Source organism: Erinaceus europaeus, chromosome 20, assembly GCF_950295315.1.
Source record: "Erinaceus europaeus chromosome 20, mEriEur2.1, whole genome shotgun sequence".
Taxonomy (NCBI): domain Eukaryota; kingdom Metazoa; phylum Chordata; class Mammalia; order Eulipotyphla; family Erinaceidae; genus Erinaceus; species Erinaceus europaeus.
Genome location: NC_080181.1, coordinates 15254054 through 15268731, shown reverse-complemented (window position 1 = coordinate 15268731; position 14678 = coordinate 15254054). Strand labels below are relative to the sequence as shown.

General features: G+C 39.1%; 1 protein-coding gene across 4 annotated transcripts in view; it reads right to left on the bottom strand.

Annotated features, from left to right (window-relative positions):
- Positions 1-14678, bottom strand: part of JAML (junction adhesion molecule like) — a 46933-nt gene that overhangs the window by 31988 nt on the left and 267 nt on the right. The window contains exons 1-4 of one of the 4 annotated variants that reach the window (XM_060179985.1): positions 10888-11036; positions 7399-7517; positions 3390-3452; positions 294-448 (exon numbers count right to left, since the gene is read on the bottom strand). In XM_060179985.1, the coding sequence (XP_060035968.1) occupies positions 294-448; positions 3390-3432 (198 nt within the window). In that variant the 5' untranslated portion in view covers positions 3433-3452; positions 7399-7517; positions 10888-11036. Of the gene's footprint in view, positions 1-293; positions 449-3389; positions 3453-7398; positions 7518-10887; positions 11037-14678 lie in introns of those variants that run through there. The other 3 variants (XM_060179983.1, XM_060179984.1, XM_060179986.1) reach the window with 3 other exon arrangements.

The window sequence follows — 14678 nt, the reverse complement described above, 5'->3', positions numbered from 1 at the left end:
CCCCCACCTGTCTATGCTTGTCTGCATGTCTCCCATTCATTTCCAATTACCTAAAAGTGAAGGATTCATATTAGCACAGTCATCTATAGGGAAACTGAAATCAGGAGGTTGAGAAATCTGACTGGCTCATAACAAAGAAAACAAACTAGCAGGAGGCCCAGTTCTAACAAACAGCAGAGCCCAAGCTCTTGCAACACTACCTCTTGGTGCCCTGATGAGCTGACTTCCCCTCTTCCTATACTGCCCTGACACTACTAGCCAGGGGTTTCTACTATACAGTGTTTCCCCATTACCTTGATGTGTTCTCCTGATGAGACCATCCAGTCAACTTTGATCACATGTTTCTCTTCTGTACTCTGGAAAACACATCCCATCAAGGCTGAATCACCCGCATGAACTGTTAACTCACGAGAGGAGACAATCAAGTCATTCAGGCCCAAAGAACAATCTGTAGAAGTCAAATGCAAGAGGAAATAACATGTAGACAAATACTCTCAACAGCAAAAATTAACATTAGTCATCTAGGACTATAGACCTTCTCTTCCCAGATGACCCAACATAGGCAAAGTATTCAGAGAACCTCATTTGAGCTAGCATGGCTGTCCCAGGGGTAAAGAGAAATACTCTCAAGTTACCCACATGGCTCAGTTCGGTGGGTTCTGCTATCTCTGCACTGCATAAATGCTAATTGGTTCCTTCCTCCTAGCTACTCCCTTCCACTTTTCCAGACTTAACCCCAGGCCCCAACACCTTTCTAAAGAAAAACGAGAAACCTTAAAATCATTCTTTTCATGGGGCTGGGTGGTGGCGCACCTGACTGAGTGCATGTTACAGTGCACAAGGACCCAGGTTCAAGCACCCAGTCCCCACCTACAGGGGGAAAGCTTCACGAGGGGTGAAGCAGGACTGCAGGTATCTCTCTGTCTCTCTCCCTCTCTATCTCCCCTTCCTCTCAATTTCTGGCTGTCTCTATTCAATAAATAAAGATTTAAAAAATTTAAAAACCATTCTTTTCAGGCCATAAATTTGGACTCCCACAAATAATAAATGAGATTATTTCTTGCTCTTTCCCAGCAGTTTCTTATTCAAAAAGTCAATTCACAGGTATTTCTTCATCTACTTCCTTTTTAAATTCCTTCATAATAGCTTTAGCTCTGAATTCAGTAGCTGGTTATGGCTATGGTACAGAACCTTATAATTAGGCCAGTACAGAGCACAGCTTTCCCTCCTGTGGCTGCTTTCTTCTAGTTCCAGCCTCTCTCCCTTCAGCTTTGCCATCAACCCTGCCTTTTCGGTTTCTGGTTGATTGCACACATGGTACCATTCCATCATCTGTACATAGTAAGTCAATTTCTCCTTTCACTTAAAGAGAAAATTACTATGTGGATAGTTCTGTTTACACAAGATATGCTCTGTGCCAAAAGACAACAAGAAAGATGTATTTAGAGGCTTGTCAGATCACATCAAAGGACAGCCAAGTGAAGGCATATGGGAATTAACAGAAAATGTGCTGGTCTTGTGGTCCGGAGGTGGCGCAGTGGATAAAGCACCAAACTCTCAAGCATGGGGTCCTAAGTTCAATCCCCAGCAACACGTGTACCAGAGTGATGTCTGGCTCTTTCTCTCTCCTATGTTTCTCATTAATAAATAAATAAATAATCTTTAAAAAAAAGAAAAAGAAAAAGAAAATGTGCCCGTCTTTTCATCTAAGCTGTTGCTCTGAGAGAAAAGCATTAACTTCCTGCCCAACAGCAGGCACACACAGTGGGGAGGCAACATAGACAACATGAACTTTAAACCTTTGGAAGGAACTGTTTTCAAGAAATCAAAATTAGCTCCAAAAAATAATTTGGAATTTTCTTGTAGGGAAGAACTAAGTGACTTTCTGTATTGTTATAAGATACAAGAAGCTAATTTAACTTAATGCATGTAGGACAGCTTACAGGAAAGAAAAAGCAGAAACCAAAGCAAAGAGAAACATATCCAGAATATAATATTTGTAGGAAGAAAAATGGTTTTAAAAAATGAGACATTCTGCAAAAACTTCTCCATAAAGTCCAGAACCCATGATGCCACTAATTCACTACATCCAGAGGTTGGATTATTATTTTTTCTTGGATAAAATGGTAAAATCATATAGGCTCTTTTATAGGCCTCTAGGGATACATCTAGATACTAGAGGTCATTAAAACGTGCTTTCATGGCGGGGGGGATCTCAACTACATATGACTTTCAAATGTGTGTACCCATGAGAGAGAGAGGAAAAGTGTGTGAGTGAGTGTGTGTGTGTGTGTGTGTGAATGTGCATGTGTGCATGTTTGCATATGCTATGTTGTTTGGAATTAGAATAAAAGCAACTCTTTGTGTTCTTTGCTGACTCAGTGTTTAGGCTACTTTCCACAGTTCAAAAATTAATAATGAAAAGAAAAATAAAAGGCTATGAGAGCAAAGCATTTAATTTTTATTCCTACAAAGCTCGATCCATGAGACAGAGAAATACAAGAGGGGACCCAAAAGAAAAAGATGAAGCTGAGTAATAAATAGCAGTTGTGGGCACTTAAGTAAGTCTTGAACAGGAGACTCCAGTCTGATCTAAGAAGTCAGAAAATATACTGTTGATTGTAAACCATTAATCCCCCAATAAAGAGAAGGAGGAGGAGGAGGAGAAGAAGAGGAGGATGATTCCAGGAAAAAGAAACTACCCAATAATAAAAAGGGAAAAAAGCTCAGTGTATTGAAGGAATTGCAAAAACACTGGTGTAAGGCACCAAACAATTAAGGGATTCTGTAGTACGGGAGCAGGCGCAGTAGATGAAGCATTGGAATCTCAAGCATGAAGTCCTGAGTTTGATCCCCAGTAGCATAGCATATGTACCAGAGTGGTGTCTGGTTCCTCTCCTCTCCTCTCCTCTCCTCTCCTCTCCTCTCCTCTCCTCTCCTCTCTTCTCCTCTTTTCTCTCTCTCTCTCCCCCCTTCCTATTCCTCTCATAAGTAAATAAATAAATAATATATTTTTAAAAAACAATTCAAGGATTCTGAGATTCTCATTTCATTTCCTGCCCTGAGAGTAACTGTGGTTTTAAAAATAGAATTTAAGGTACAGGAGCACCAGAATGAAATTTTCTTTCTGTGACAAAAGAAGATCCTAGAATACCCATAAGGACCAAAGACATTTTGTTTATAACAGAAACAGAGGAAGATCATGCTCTCCAAGAACGAGTCTACTACGTGGCTTCAAAAACAGTTGCTTTAGCAAAACTATGAAGTTCAAGGTTTTCATTTTCAACAAACCAAAGAAAAATGAAAATATTAAAAACCGGCTTCAAAAAAAATGGATGAAACTTAAAAGAAATCAACACCCCTCTCTTGATCTCTTGGTTTCTACTTACCCAGTAACACTGGCATCAGAATGAGTTTCAGTGGGCAAAACATGCTTCTCTCAGTACTTCAATCTTAAGATAAAGGGAAAAAAATCAGAAAGATATCTCAAGGAAGTTCATTCATTTAACAGACAATTAAGAGGTTACTTCCACAGGCCAGTCTCTGTGGTACCGAGATACAGTGCTGAACAAGAAAGGTCCCACTCACATGCAGTTTACATGAAGCAGGTAGATGAAAGGAGGAGGAGGAGAAAATGCCAAATGCAAGTTAAGTGCTATGACAGAACAAAGCAAAGGGGGTGTTTGGAACATCTCTTTTGGGGACTGCTTCAGGCTATAGAAGAAGACCAAATGAAAATTGCTTTTCAAGAGGAAAAAAGGCAAATAATTTGCAGGATACTTTTGTGATGATCAAACTAGACACTACAACCTGCAATTTCATATTAACAAAAAAATTACAAACTATTCAGAACATCATTTCACAATGTATGTAAATCAAACCATCATGTTGCATACCTGAAACTTATACAGTAATATCAATTACTTCTCAGTAAAAATGGAGGTAGAGGGACAGAGAGCTATACAGTAGTAGCACACCAGACTTGCATGCCTGCTGTCCCAGAGTCCCAGGTTTAATTAGTCTCCAACACCAATATAAGACAGTGCTAAGTGGTGTTCCCTCTCTCCACCCCCCTCTCTTTCTCTGTATCTAACTAGAAGAAACAAATTAATCTTATAAAAAATCAGGGGAATTACCCCACTGGGGAAAGAAAGAGACAGGCTGGGAGTATGGACTGACCTGTCAATGCCCATGTTCAGCGAGGAAGCAATTACAGAAGCCAGACCTTCCACCTTCTGCATCCCACAATGACCCTAGGTCCACATTCCCAGAGGGTTAAAGAATAGGAAAGCTATCAGGGGAGGGAATGGGATATGGAGTTCCGGTGGTGGGAACTGTGTGGAACTGTAGCCCTCTTATACTATGGTCTTGTCAGTGTTTCCATTTTGTAAATAATTTTTTTTAAAAAAATCAGGGGATTACAGAATATTAAATAAAAAAATTACCTATCTCTTTAAATAAATTCACATTTAAATATGAATGATACATAGAACATGCACACAAGAAAATATACAAGTAGAGTAGAATAAGAATTGGGCTGTGCATGGACAAAGCTATTATTCTTTTTAATTAATTAATTTGATGGAGAAATGAGGGGAGGGGGAAGAGTGTAACCCCATCAGCTGGGGCCCTATTCGGGGAGTCCTGAGATTCCCAAACAGACATGATGGGCCTAGACCTTGAATAAATCCCTCTCTCCATTGTTATCGGTCATTCCTATCAGGAACAACAAAATAGACCCCTTTGTGGGCCCCTAGGACCTTGCCCTCAACTTGGATCAACAATGGTAGAGAATGTTCCATCCTCTGAAGGGAAGCTGGACAATATACTCTATGCTACACCTGAGGAAAATGGGTCCTGATATTGGGGCAGTTTAGAACGCTCCTACTTATGACCACAGAATGTGAGCTCAGACCTACAGGGTTGCAGAGGTCACATAGGCTCCTAAGCTGAGTATGGGCCCAAGATCACATCAAATTGATGGGGTTTATAGTCAACAATACCTTTCCCATATTTGGGAGCTACTCTCTGCCCTGATCCAGCTTTCTGGTCCTTCTGCCAGCCATGACATCACCTCCCCAGAAAATAATTAGGATCCACCTGCACATCAGATTTCAGGCTCAGGAAAAAAAAAAAGAAAAAGAAAAACACTAGTATAGCCACAGGCCCTTTGGAATTTAACTAAAATATGCCCACTAGCTATTTATAAAATGGAGGCCAACCCCCAAACTCTTCACCTGCACTATTCCAGCCTTTAGGTCCATGATTGGTCAACAATTTTTTTGGCTTTCTATGTTAACTCTATTTTCAACCACCAGGTTCCAGATGCTAGCATGATGCTGGCCAGACTTCCCTGGACAGACAACCCCATCAATGTGTCCTGGAGCTCCGCCTCCTCAAAGCCCCTCCCCACAAGGAAAAGAGAAAGACAGGCTGGGAGTATGGATCAACCTGTCAATGCCCATGTTCAGCAGGGAAGCAATTACAGAAGCCAGACCTTCCACCTTCTGCATCCCACAATGACCTTGGGTCCATACTACCAGAGGGTTAAAGAAGACTAGGAAAGCTATCAGGGGAGGGGATGGGATACAGAGTTCTGGTGGTGGGAATTGTGTGAAATTGTACCCCTCTTGTCCTATGGTTTAGTCAATGTTTTTATTTATTTATTTATTTATTTATTTGCCTCCAGGGTTATTGCTGGGGCTCAGTGCCTGCACCATGAATCCACTGCTCCTGGAAGCCATTTTCCCCCCTTTTGTTGCCCTTGTTGTTGTAGCCTTGTTGTGGTTATTATTGTTATTGTTGATGTCGTTCATTATTGGATCGGACAGAGAGAAATGGAGAGAGGAGAGGAAAACAGAGAGGGGAAGAGAAAGACAGACACCTGCAGACCTGCTTCACTGCCTGTGAAGCGACTGCCCTGCAGGTGAGGGGGCTCAAACCGGGATCCTTACACCGGTCCTTGTACTTTGCGCCACATGCACTTAGCCTGCTGCGCTATCGCTCAACCCCCAATGTTCCTTTTTATAAATAAAAAATTAAATTAAAAAAAAAAAGAATGTACTCTAGCACATATGATTCCAGGAACTCAGGATCTCATGCTTGAGAGTTCAATGGTTTTTTTGGGGGGGTTTTTTGTTTGTTTGTTTGTTTTTGCCTCCTGAGTTATCACTGGGGCTCGGTGTCTGCACCATGAACCCACTGCTCCTGACAGCTCATTTTTTCCCTTTTGTTGCCCTTGTTCTTTTATCGTTGTTGCGGTTATTATTATTGTTGTTATTGTTGTTGGATAGGACAGAGAGAAATGAAGAGGGGGGAAGACAGAGGGGGAGAGAAAAATAGACACCTGCAGACCTGCTTCACCACTTGTGAAGTGACCCCGCTGCAAGTGGGGAGCCAGAGGCTTGAACCAGGTCCTTGTGCTTTGTGCCATGTGCACTTAACCCGCTACACTACCACCTGACCCGCTAGAGAGTTCAATGTTTTATCCACTGCACAATATCCCAGCTCATATTAAAGTATTTTTCAAATGTCTCTATTTTCTCTGTGGTATTAATTTCACTATATCTACCAGCTGTTGGGAAAGGGTTTACTGTTCTACACAATATTTCACTATTTCTTAATGAAATAGAAGAACCCTGTCTCCAAGGAGATAGAAGTCATTCAACCTTGAGTTCTCACATACTCCCAGTATCACTTAGCCATTATTCCCTATTTTACTAATATATTGTCACAGGAACTCTACCTGGAAAATTGTCTGGGGGGGTGTCTCAATTTAGAAAATTAACATCACAGTATCCTACTGGGCTCTGGTGGGTAAGTCCAGCATATATGGAAGCCATTTTAATCTACTAAACAAATGATTACCAGGGGCTGGATGGTGATACACTCAGTTGAGCACACATGTTACCATGGGCAAGGACCCAAGGTTGAGCCCCTACTTCCCACCTGCAGGGGATATGTTTCACCAGCAGTGAAGCAAGTGCTCAGGTGCCTCTCTCCCCCTCTATCTCTCCTAGCCCCCTCAATTTCTAGCCATCAAATAAAAATTTTCAAAAGACTTCCTAGAAGATTCCTTACCTGTATTCTTTTTTTTTTTAGTTTTTAAATTTTTATTTATTTTCCCTTCTGTTGCCCTTGTTTTTACTGTTGTTGTAGTTATTATTGTTGTTGTTGTTAGTGTTGTCATTGCTGGATAGGACAGAGAGAAATGGAGAAAGGAGGCGAAGACAGAGAGAGCGAGAGAAAGATAGATACCTATAGACCTGTTTCACCGCCTGTGGAGCGACTCCCCTGCAGTTGGGGAGCTGGGGGCTTGAACCAGGATCCTTACGCCAGTCCCTGAACTTCACACCACGTCCGCTTAACCCGCTGAGCTACCGCCTGACTCCCGCTTACCTGTATTCTAATCAACACAATCCTCCATCTGGGAAATCAGGACCAATCTGCTCAAAGAGGTCCTACCCTATGTATCTCTTATGCAGAAAAGTCAGTTTGCTGGACTTCAGTTTCCTTGCCTATAACATGGGGATAATAAGGCAAGGATCAAATATGATCATGCAGATAGCAGTGTTTTGAAAAATAGAAACCATAACTGCACAAAATCCTATTATCTACAACCTAAAAGTCAGATAAGAGTTTGTGGCTTTAGAAGAGATTTTTGGGTTCTGATAATCTAACATTATAAGAATGCTAATTGATGAGTCAGACTAAACTGGAAACTTCTTCAATATTTTTTAATTCCATTATAACAATATATATAATAATTACAGTGAGTCAGATATACCAAGAATCATATTAAATTTCCCATTAATGTGTCATAAAAATACAGATCTTGGAGGCCAGGTGGTGGCACACCTGGTTGAGCACATGTGTTACAATGCGCAAGGACCCAGGTTTAAGCCACCAGTCCCCACCTGTAGGGGGAAAGCTTCATGAGTGGTAAAGCAGGACTACAGGTGTCTCTCTGTCTCTTCCTCTCTATCCCCCCATTACTCTCAATTCCTGGCTGCTTCTATTCAATAAATAAATAAAGATAATAATAAAAAAACAGATCTCTCTATATATTGTCATAATACTGTTTCTGTTCTATGATGCCCACCTGACCCCATACATAAAAGAATGAGGACCATGAAGGACTTCACTTACAGGATATCAGAGCTTTAATTTATCCTGTCGGGGACATGAGACCCCTCTTGTGTTCTAGATGAATTCTTCTCCACGGGGTTGGTTGTGCTCCCTCCTCTGCTCAGCCAGTGGCTCTCATACATTTCCCCTAGCAGTAATTTATTCACATGTCTTACATGAAACCTTACTAACTCTACATTCTCAAGGACAGGACCATTGTACGTGGTGTTATATGGGTATTCTACATCTGTCTGCACTACTGCACTCATAAAGTACACAGTATATCTGAAAATATGTTCATAGGTGCCAATCTGACCAGAAAATTGAAATCAACTTAGATATCCTGTCATTGATCTTCTCTATCCATAGGAAACTAGAAGCACCACCTCCCCACCAAAAGATTCCGAATCTAGTCACCAAACTCAAGTCACATAGACACACATCCAAATCATACTCAAATTCTAAGAAATGTATAAGCAATCAAATGAATACCCATTTTGAGTCCTGATGACTTAAATGCTCCATTAGAATTCTGTGAATGAATAGCAAGACAGTGATTTAATAAGAAAAATATACATTAATTTTTAAAATTCTCTTTCCAGGTCAGACTTTCCATTAATTTAAACATCTTTAGAAAATCATCCAATCTCCTTGAGCCTCATCACAAACATTTACTAATTGGCTATTTCTCCCTTCATTAATATATCACCATGTTGAAAACTGGTAGATGGACAATAATCCAGAGGTTTTTGATATTATATCAATACTGTCATAATTTTTCACATATATAATCCTCACAATAAACATAACATTTTACAGGTAAAGAAATTAAGGCACATATGGAGAAAGTGACTTGCCTATGAACATACAGCAAGTGGCAAAGCAAGGACCCAAACCCAGAAACTGTCTCAAAATCTATCCCCCACTGCACCACACTGCTCCTCTGTGTCTATAAAAGGCAGCAAAGCAGTAACATTTCTCTGAAATTCATTTGTCACAACAATCTTAATATGCTACCCCTGGCTAAAAGCTCTTCTAGTTAACTAACATCTGTTCATCTTTCAGATCTCAAGTTAAGCATCATTTCCTCAGGAAAACCACTCTTGCACCACTAATCCCAGGTCAAATTCCAGAACCACTGTTTGAATAGTAAAATTTATCTTTCCTTTACAGCATCTGTAACAATTCCTAATTCTCTGTTTATACTCATTTGATTAAAGCCTTGCTCCCCTAGCCCCATAAGACTATAAGCTCCATGAGACCAAGAGTCGTGTTAGCACTGCATCTCCAGTGTCAAAACAGAAAAGGGTGACAGTTCAGCAGCTACTTGTCACAAAGTTCAATAACACCTAGAAGAGTCCTTTATCAGAATACTGAGTTTAAATTTCCTACTTATAGGGTTGCCAGAAAAGTCATGACTTATTTTTCTATGCAATATGTCATGACTTTTCTGACAAGCCAATAGAAAGCAAACATTGAGAAATATCTACCAAATATATACATATATAAATTTATATATGTGAACAACAAAATTCTCTTTCTCTCTCATTAAAAATATAGTATTTTTTAACCAGCTATAACATTTAGATATACTTTATGTACCTTAATAATAGAATCTATGTAAGTTTCAAATTCTGGCCAGATACTGATTTATCTCCTCAGATATTCTTGAGATAAATGTGCGTGGTACGCAATCTCCTATGTTGCTCAAATGTTTATCATCTCTGAGCTCATGCCTCTTTTACCATGTAGCTTATAGCAAATAATTCTACCATTCCTGGAAGCTTATATCTGCATGAACTTTCCTATAGTTAGTAGTATGTAAGTGTCAACCTTGGCACAATATGGCTGAAAAAAAATTTTAGGAGACTTGTAACAATGAGATTACCATACAAAATGCACAAGTGGCTAAATATTATAAGACAAAATAAGGAAGGGGTGCTGTTTCTCAGTGGAAATATTTTCCCCTCATAAGGACAAATTGAGCAGACAACTGCACAGCCTGACCTTACTCTACAGCCTACTCTGCCTATAATGCTAAGATTGTTCAATTTACATATAACTCTTGGCCCTCAAATATTTTTAAGTGCCTGGGTCCATGGAACCACTCTGAAGCACAAACCTCTAAAAATGCATCCTTATTCCCCCCACTTTCCGCACCATTTAAGGCAGACTGGTGGGTTATATAGCTCCTTGCAACAGTTTATATCAGTCTTTATTTGAAGAAAGCCATAAAGTCACTACTTTTGCTCCTTTGTTCAGATCAGGTTAGATGGGCTTTCCTAAGACCAGTTCTATGCAGAGTATGACAAATACAGTCAAAACCTAGCTTTCTTGGCAGGTTTTAATTCTTGACTTCTCAATATTAAAACACTGGTCTGTCTAGGGCTGGAAGAATAGAAAGAGTGAAGATGACTCCTGCTGTGAGTTCAAAGGCTGCTCACAAGTTTTGCCTAAAGTACAGGCAATTAAAAGCTAAACAAATTATCAGTACCATCTATTCCTTTACTAAGAGCAAATCCTAATCCTCTTTTGACTGAGGATCTTAACCCAAGTTGCTCTGCTCTATTGGCAGGAAAGCTGTGCCCACTGAGTGACCTTGTAGCAGTCCTCATGCAGAAGCTGAGAGTTCTGCCAACTGACCTCACAATTCAAAAAAAAAAACAAAAAAAAAACTGCCTTTAATTAAACCATTCAGAAATAGCTTTCTTCTGAGAAAAGTTCAAATCACTGCTTAAGAAAGACAAAGTAATTGCTTACCCACACTGAGTAGACCCAGGAGAAGCAGTATACTGATCTCCCACAATAGTGCAGTTCCCTAGTTGAACTGAAGAGGTTCCTGAGGAGGCCTCTGCCAGCACTGCAGATTAGACTCAGCAAATCAAGTACATGCGTGCTTCTGAAGTGGCCTCAGAGACACAAAGAAGAACCACAAAATCAAGGTTCTTGTTTCAGTCATCTGGCTCACTACTCAAATTAGTAATTAACATTTTGATTCTAAAGAAAGCTAATAAACTTAGTTTACTGAGGAGAGTATCCTATCCTATACCCAAAGGCAGGGTCCCCCTTTCTAGAATATAAATTCTTTGAGAGTGAAGTCTTGACTAGCATCCAGCAAACTATTGCTAAGAAACCAGACTCATGCAAGCAAAACACAATAAACTCAAGACTAACAGAAAACATTTTGTTCTGTTTCATATGTAGCAGTATTTTCTTTTAAATAGCCAAGCAATCACCCAACCCATTTCCAAATATAAATACCCAATCTTCCAACTCACCACCTAAAAATGTCCATTTCTTCTGTATGTGTGGTAATAGCACCTCCAGAATACAGATAAAGATTTATTCCACCAAAAAACTCTTGGTGACTTGGAAATTCTAAGTAAATGCCACAGGATTCTTCACTTTAAGTTGTACTTTGCTCATAAGTCATCACTTTAACAAATGTTCTCAGAGCTCAAGGTTGAATACCTTCAATCTGGGCTGGACTAACTTGGCCTACATATTTGTATGTTTGGTTTGGGAAACTTGTCATGTATCACCCAAAAAGTGGCTGAATGCTTACTCTCCTCAAGGACTAAGAACTGTGATACCAATAAGCGTTCTAACAAGCCAGCAATTTAGGTAAATCCGCCCATTATGGCCTATTCCAGACCACTAATTTAACAATTGGTTTGCAGAATCCCTAAAAATGTAACAGTCAGTTTTGCTGTGTGAGCTGGCTCCAGCACACCACTATATCTATGCAGGTTCTGCTGGGGTACAGCTCAGAGATGAATGGCAACTTATGGCTGCAAACCACAAGCCATCCCACACTCTTTCACATGACAGCACTCATCTTATTTGTAGATATAGACCAAATAGTAACCAGAAAGTGCAAAAAAGTTTATTAGCTATAATTTGGCAAAGATCTCAAAAATTACAATGTCTGTGCACATGAACCAATTGCACACACTCTCTTTCAAAAAATAAATAAATAAATAAAATGCAGCAGTTAACAGCCTAATAGAGTGACGCTCTGGTGAAAGGAATGGAGCTGCCTCTCCTGGAAGTCAAGTTTTGAGTTCTAGCATTAACTGATAAGTCTTGGCTTTTTCCCTCCAGGTCTTCTAACAGTCTCACTGTGGGACCAGAAGAAAGTGGCACAATAGTACATTCAGATTCCAGATTTGGCCTCCACAATTAAAGGATAAAAAAAAATTTTTTTTTTAAATCAGGTATATGCAAAGTTCTCTCTTAAAGCACCTGTGCCTAAATTGGAAGCAGCTGAAAACAGTCTGAGAAATCTGGGGTAGCAAAGCCTATGAAACATGAACATTTATTGTCTCAGTTCACATTTGGTAACAGAATTGAGAACACAATACATGTAACTCATAAGGTAACTGGAACCACAGGTAAAGACTTTAGTGTCAAAGAAAAAATATGAAAGGTTTATTTACTTCTTCTGAAGCTTTCAAAGTGAAAATTCCTTTCTAGAAAAGGCTGTGGCCATATTGTGTGATAAGGACTCATGGAGGAGCAAAAAGGAAGAGAGTAGCACCTTAGACGATATTAAAAGAGTAGGTTAATTTTTTTTTAATCTTCCTTCCATCCTTAAAGAAGGTAGGTATCCAAAAACATCTTTGTTTTTCTTTGAAGAAGAAAAAAAAAAACTGCAATCCAGGCCTCATAAAAAAGGAGAAAGAAGAAAACTATTAACATCTGTCTGGCTATGATGTAACAATAAAGTCATGAACAGTTAACTGATCAATTCACTCTCACACCAAGAAGGACTCTACTGTCCAGTCATTTAAAATACAGGGGGAAAAAACAAGATCAACAACAACAAGCAAACAAAAAACAAGGCAACTGGTTCAAATCATGGTCAGGACTACAGAATAACATCACTGAGTACCCATTCAGCACCATTTACCTAAAGCACACCACACTGGATTAATCCTCATAATATGCTTGAAAGGAATTTACAAGAAAACCTAGTCAAAACTGGTTCCTCATTTAATGGGATGTGGTTTTCACTGGGTTCCCATAAGACTATCTTTCTCATAGAAATGAGGATCCACAAAAAGTCTGCCTCACAATTAGATCTTTATCTTCAGTCTCCTAGAACCCTAATTATTTACTCCCATTGCTCAAGCTATTATCTTTTACTGTGTTAAGATGTCAGAAACGGCCCCACTAGATTGGCCCCAGACAATCACATACTTAACAAGTAGGCCATGACTGCAAGGTTTAACCACTGACAAGATAAATTGCCAGCCCCTTGTTGCTCTTCTACTTTCTCACATGATCAGAGGGAAATCATAATCTGTTAACTAACCAGATTCCCTAATATATGGGCCACATTAAAAAAAGGAGGCCAAACCACATCTCTGAGACAGAACAACCTAAATTTTTAAAGTACATATTGGCAAAAGTTCTAAGTTTATTTTTACAAGATATACATTGTGTAGTACTATAAGATAGAAATCTCCAGAGCTGCCTGGTGAAAAATCACAGAAAGCAACTATCTATGGATCAGAAAGTGACATGGTGAGGCCAGGCGGTGGTGCACCTGGTTAAGCACACACAATAAAGAAAGTGACATGATTACTAAAGTGTTGGAACATGAGGTCTTGAGTTTGATCCCCAGCATCACATGTACCAGAGTGATGCTCTGGATGTCCCTCTCCTTCTATCTCTGGTGTAAATAAATAAATAAATAAATAAATGCATTTTTAAGAGCTTACCTATCCTGCTGAGAAAACAAAGAATGGAAAAAGGAGTCATTTTTTGGTCTCATAATCAAGAAGTGAACAGAGGATGAGTGTTAATCCTTCCTAACATGTTAAACACGTAAATTAAAATTTTAGGTAAAAGGCTGTAAGAAAATGGGGGAAGCTGATGTAAGGTACCAAAAAAAAAAAAAAATGGAGAAGTATATGTTATGTAAAACCCTAGTTCCTTATCGCAAATGTTTTGCAAGAAACTCTTATTTGGTACATTTTAGAGGTCAAAAAAATTTTTTTGAAGAATGACACAGGTTAAAAATGGATTTCATTGCAAATATTTGCTAAAATATTTTATATATCCCACCACAAAGTTTTTGAAGTTTTTCTTCTGATCTGAAAAGTTAAAAAGTAATACATCTGTAAACTCAAGTTTAAATTGAAAAAGTTACACCTAACAAGACATAAGAAAATTCTTACTATTTCTCCCCTCTACTGGAAATTGATGACACTTTAATATACTTAAAACTATGTCACAGTAATGTCACAGTAAACTGTTAACTACTGGGCCTACCAACTTTTAAGAAAATTAGAATTACTAACTCCAAGTCACCCAGATGAGATGATTAAATCAATAAGCATATACTATCAGTCACAGCTGAAACTGCTAATGGAGCACAAAACAAAGAACACTTATCCAAAAATACATTATGGTTGTTGCATAGCAGGAAATTAACAAGTTCCAGTTCATTAAAAAATAGTTTGGCATCAGCAATGTGGCCAATATTTAGAATTCTCCCTCAAATAATTGGAAGAAATCATGTAATATATGCAAGAGCAAAGACA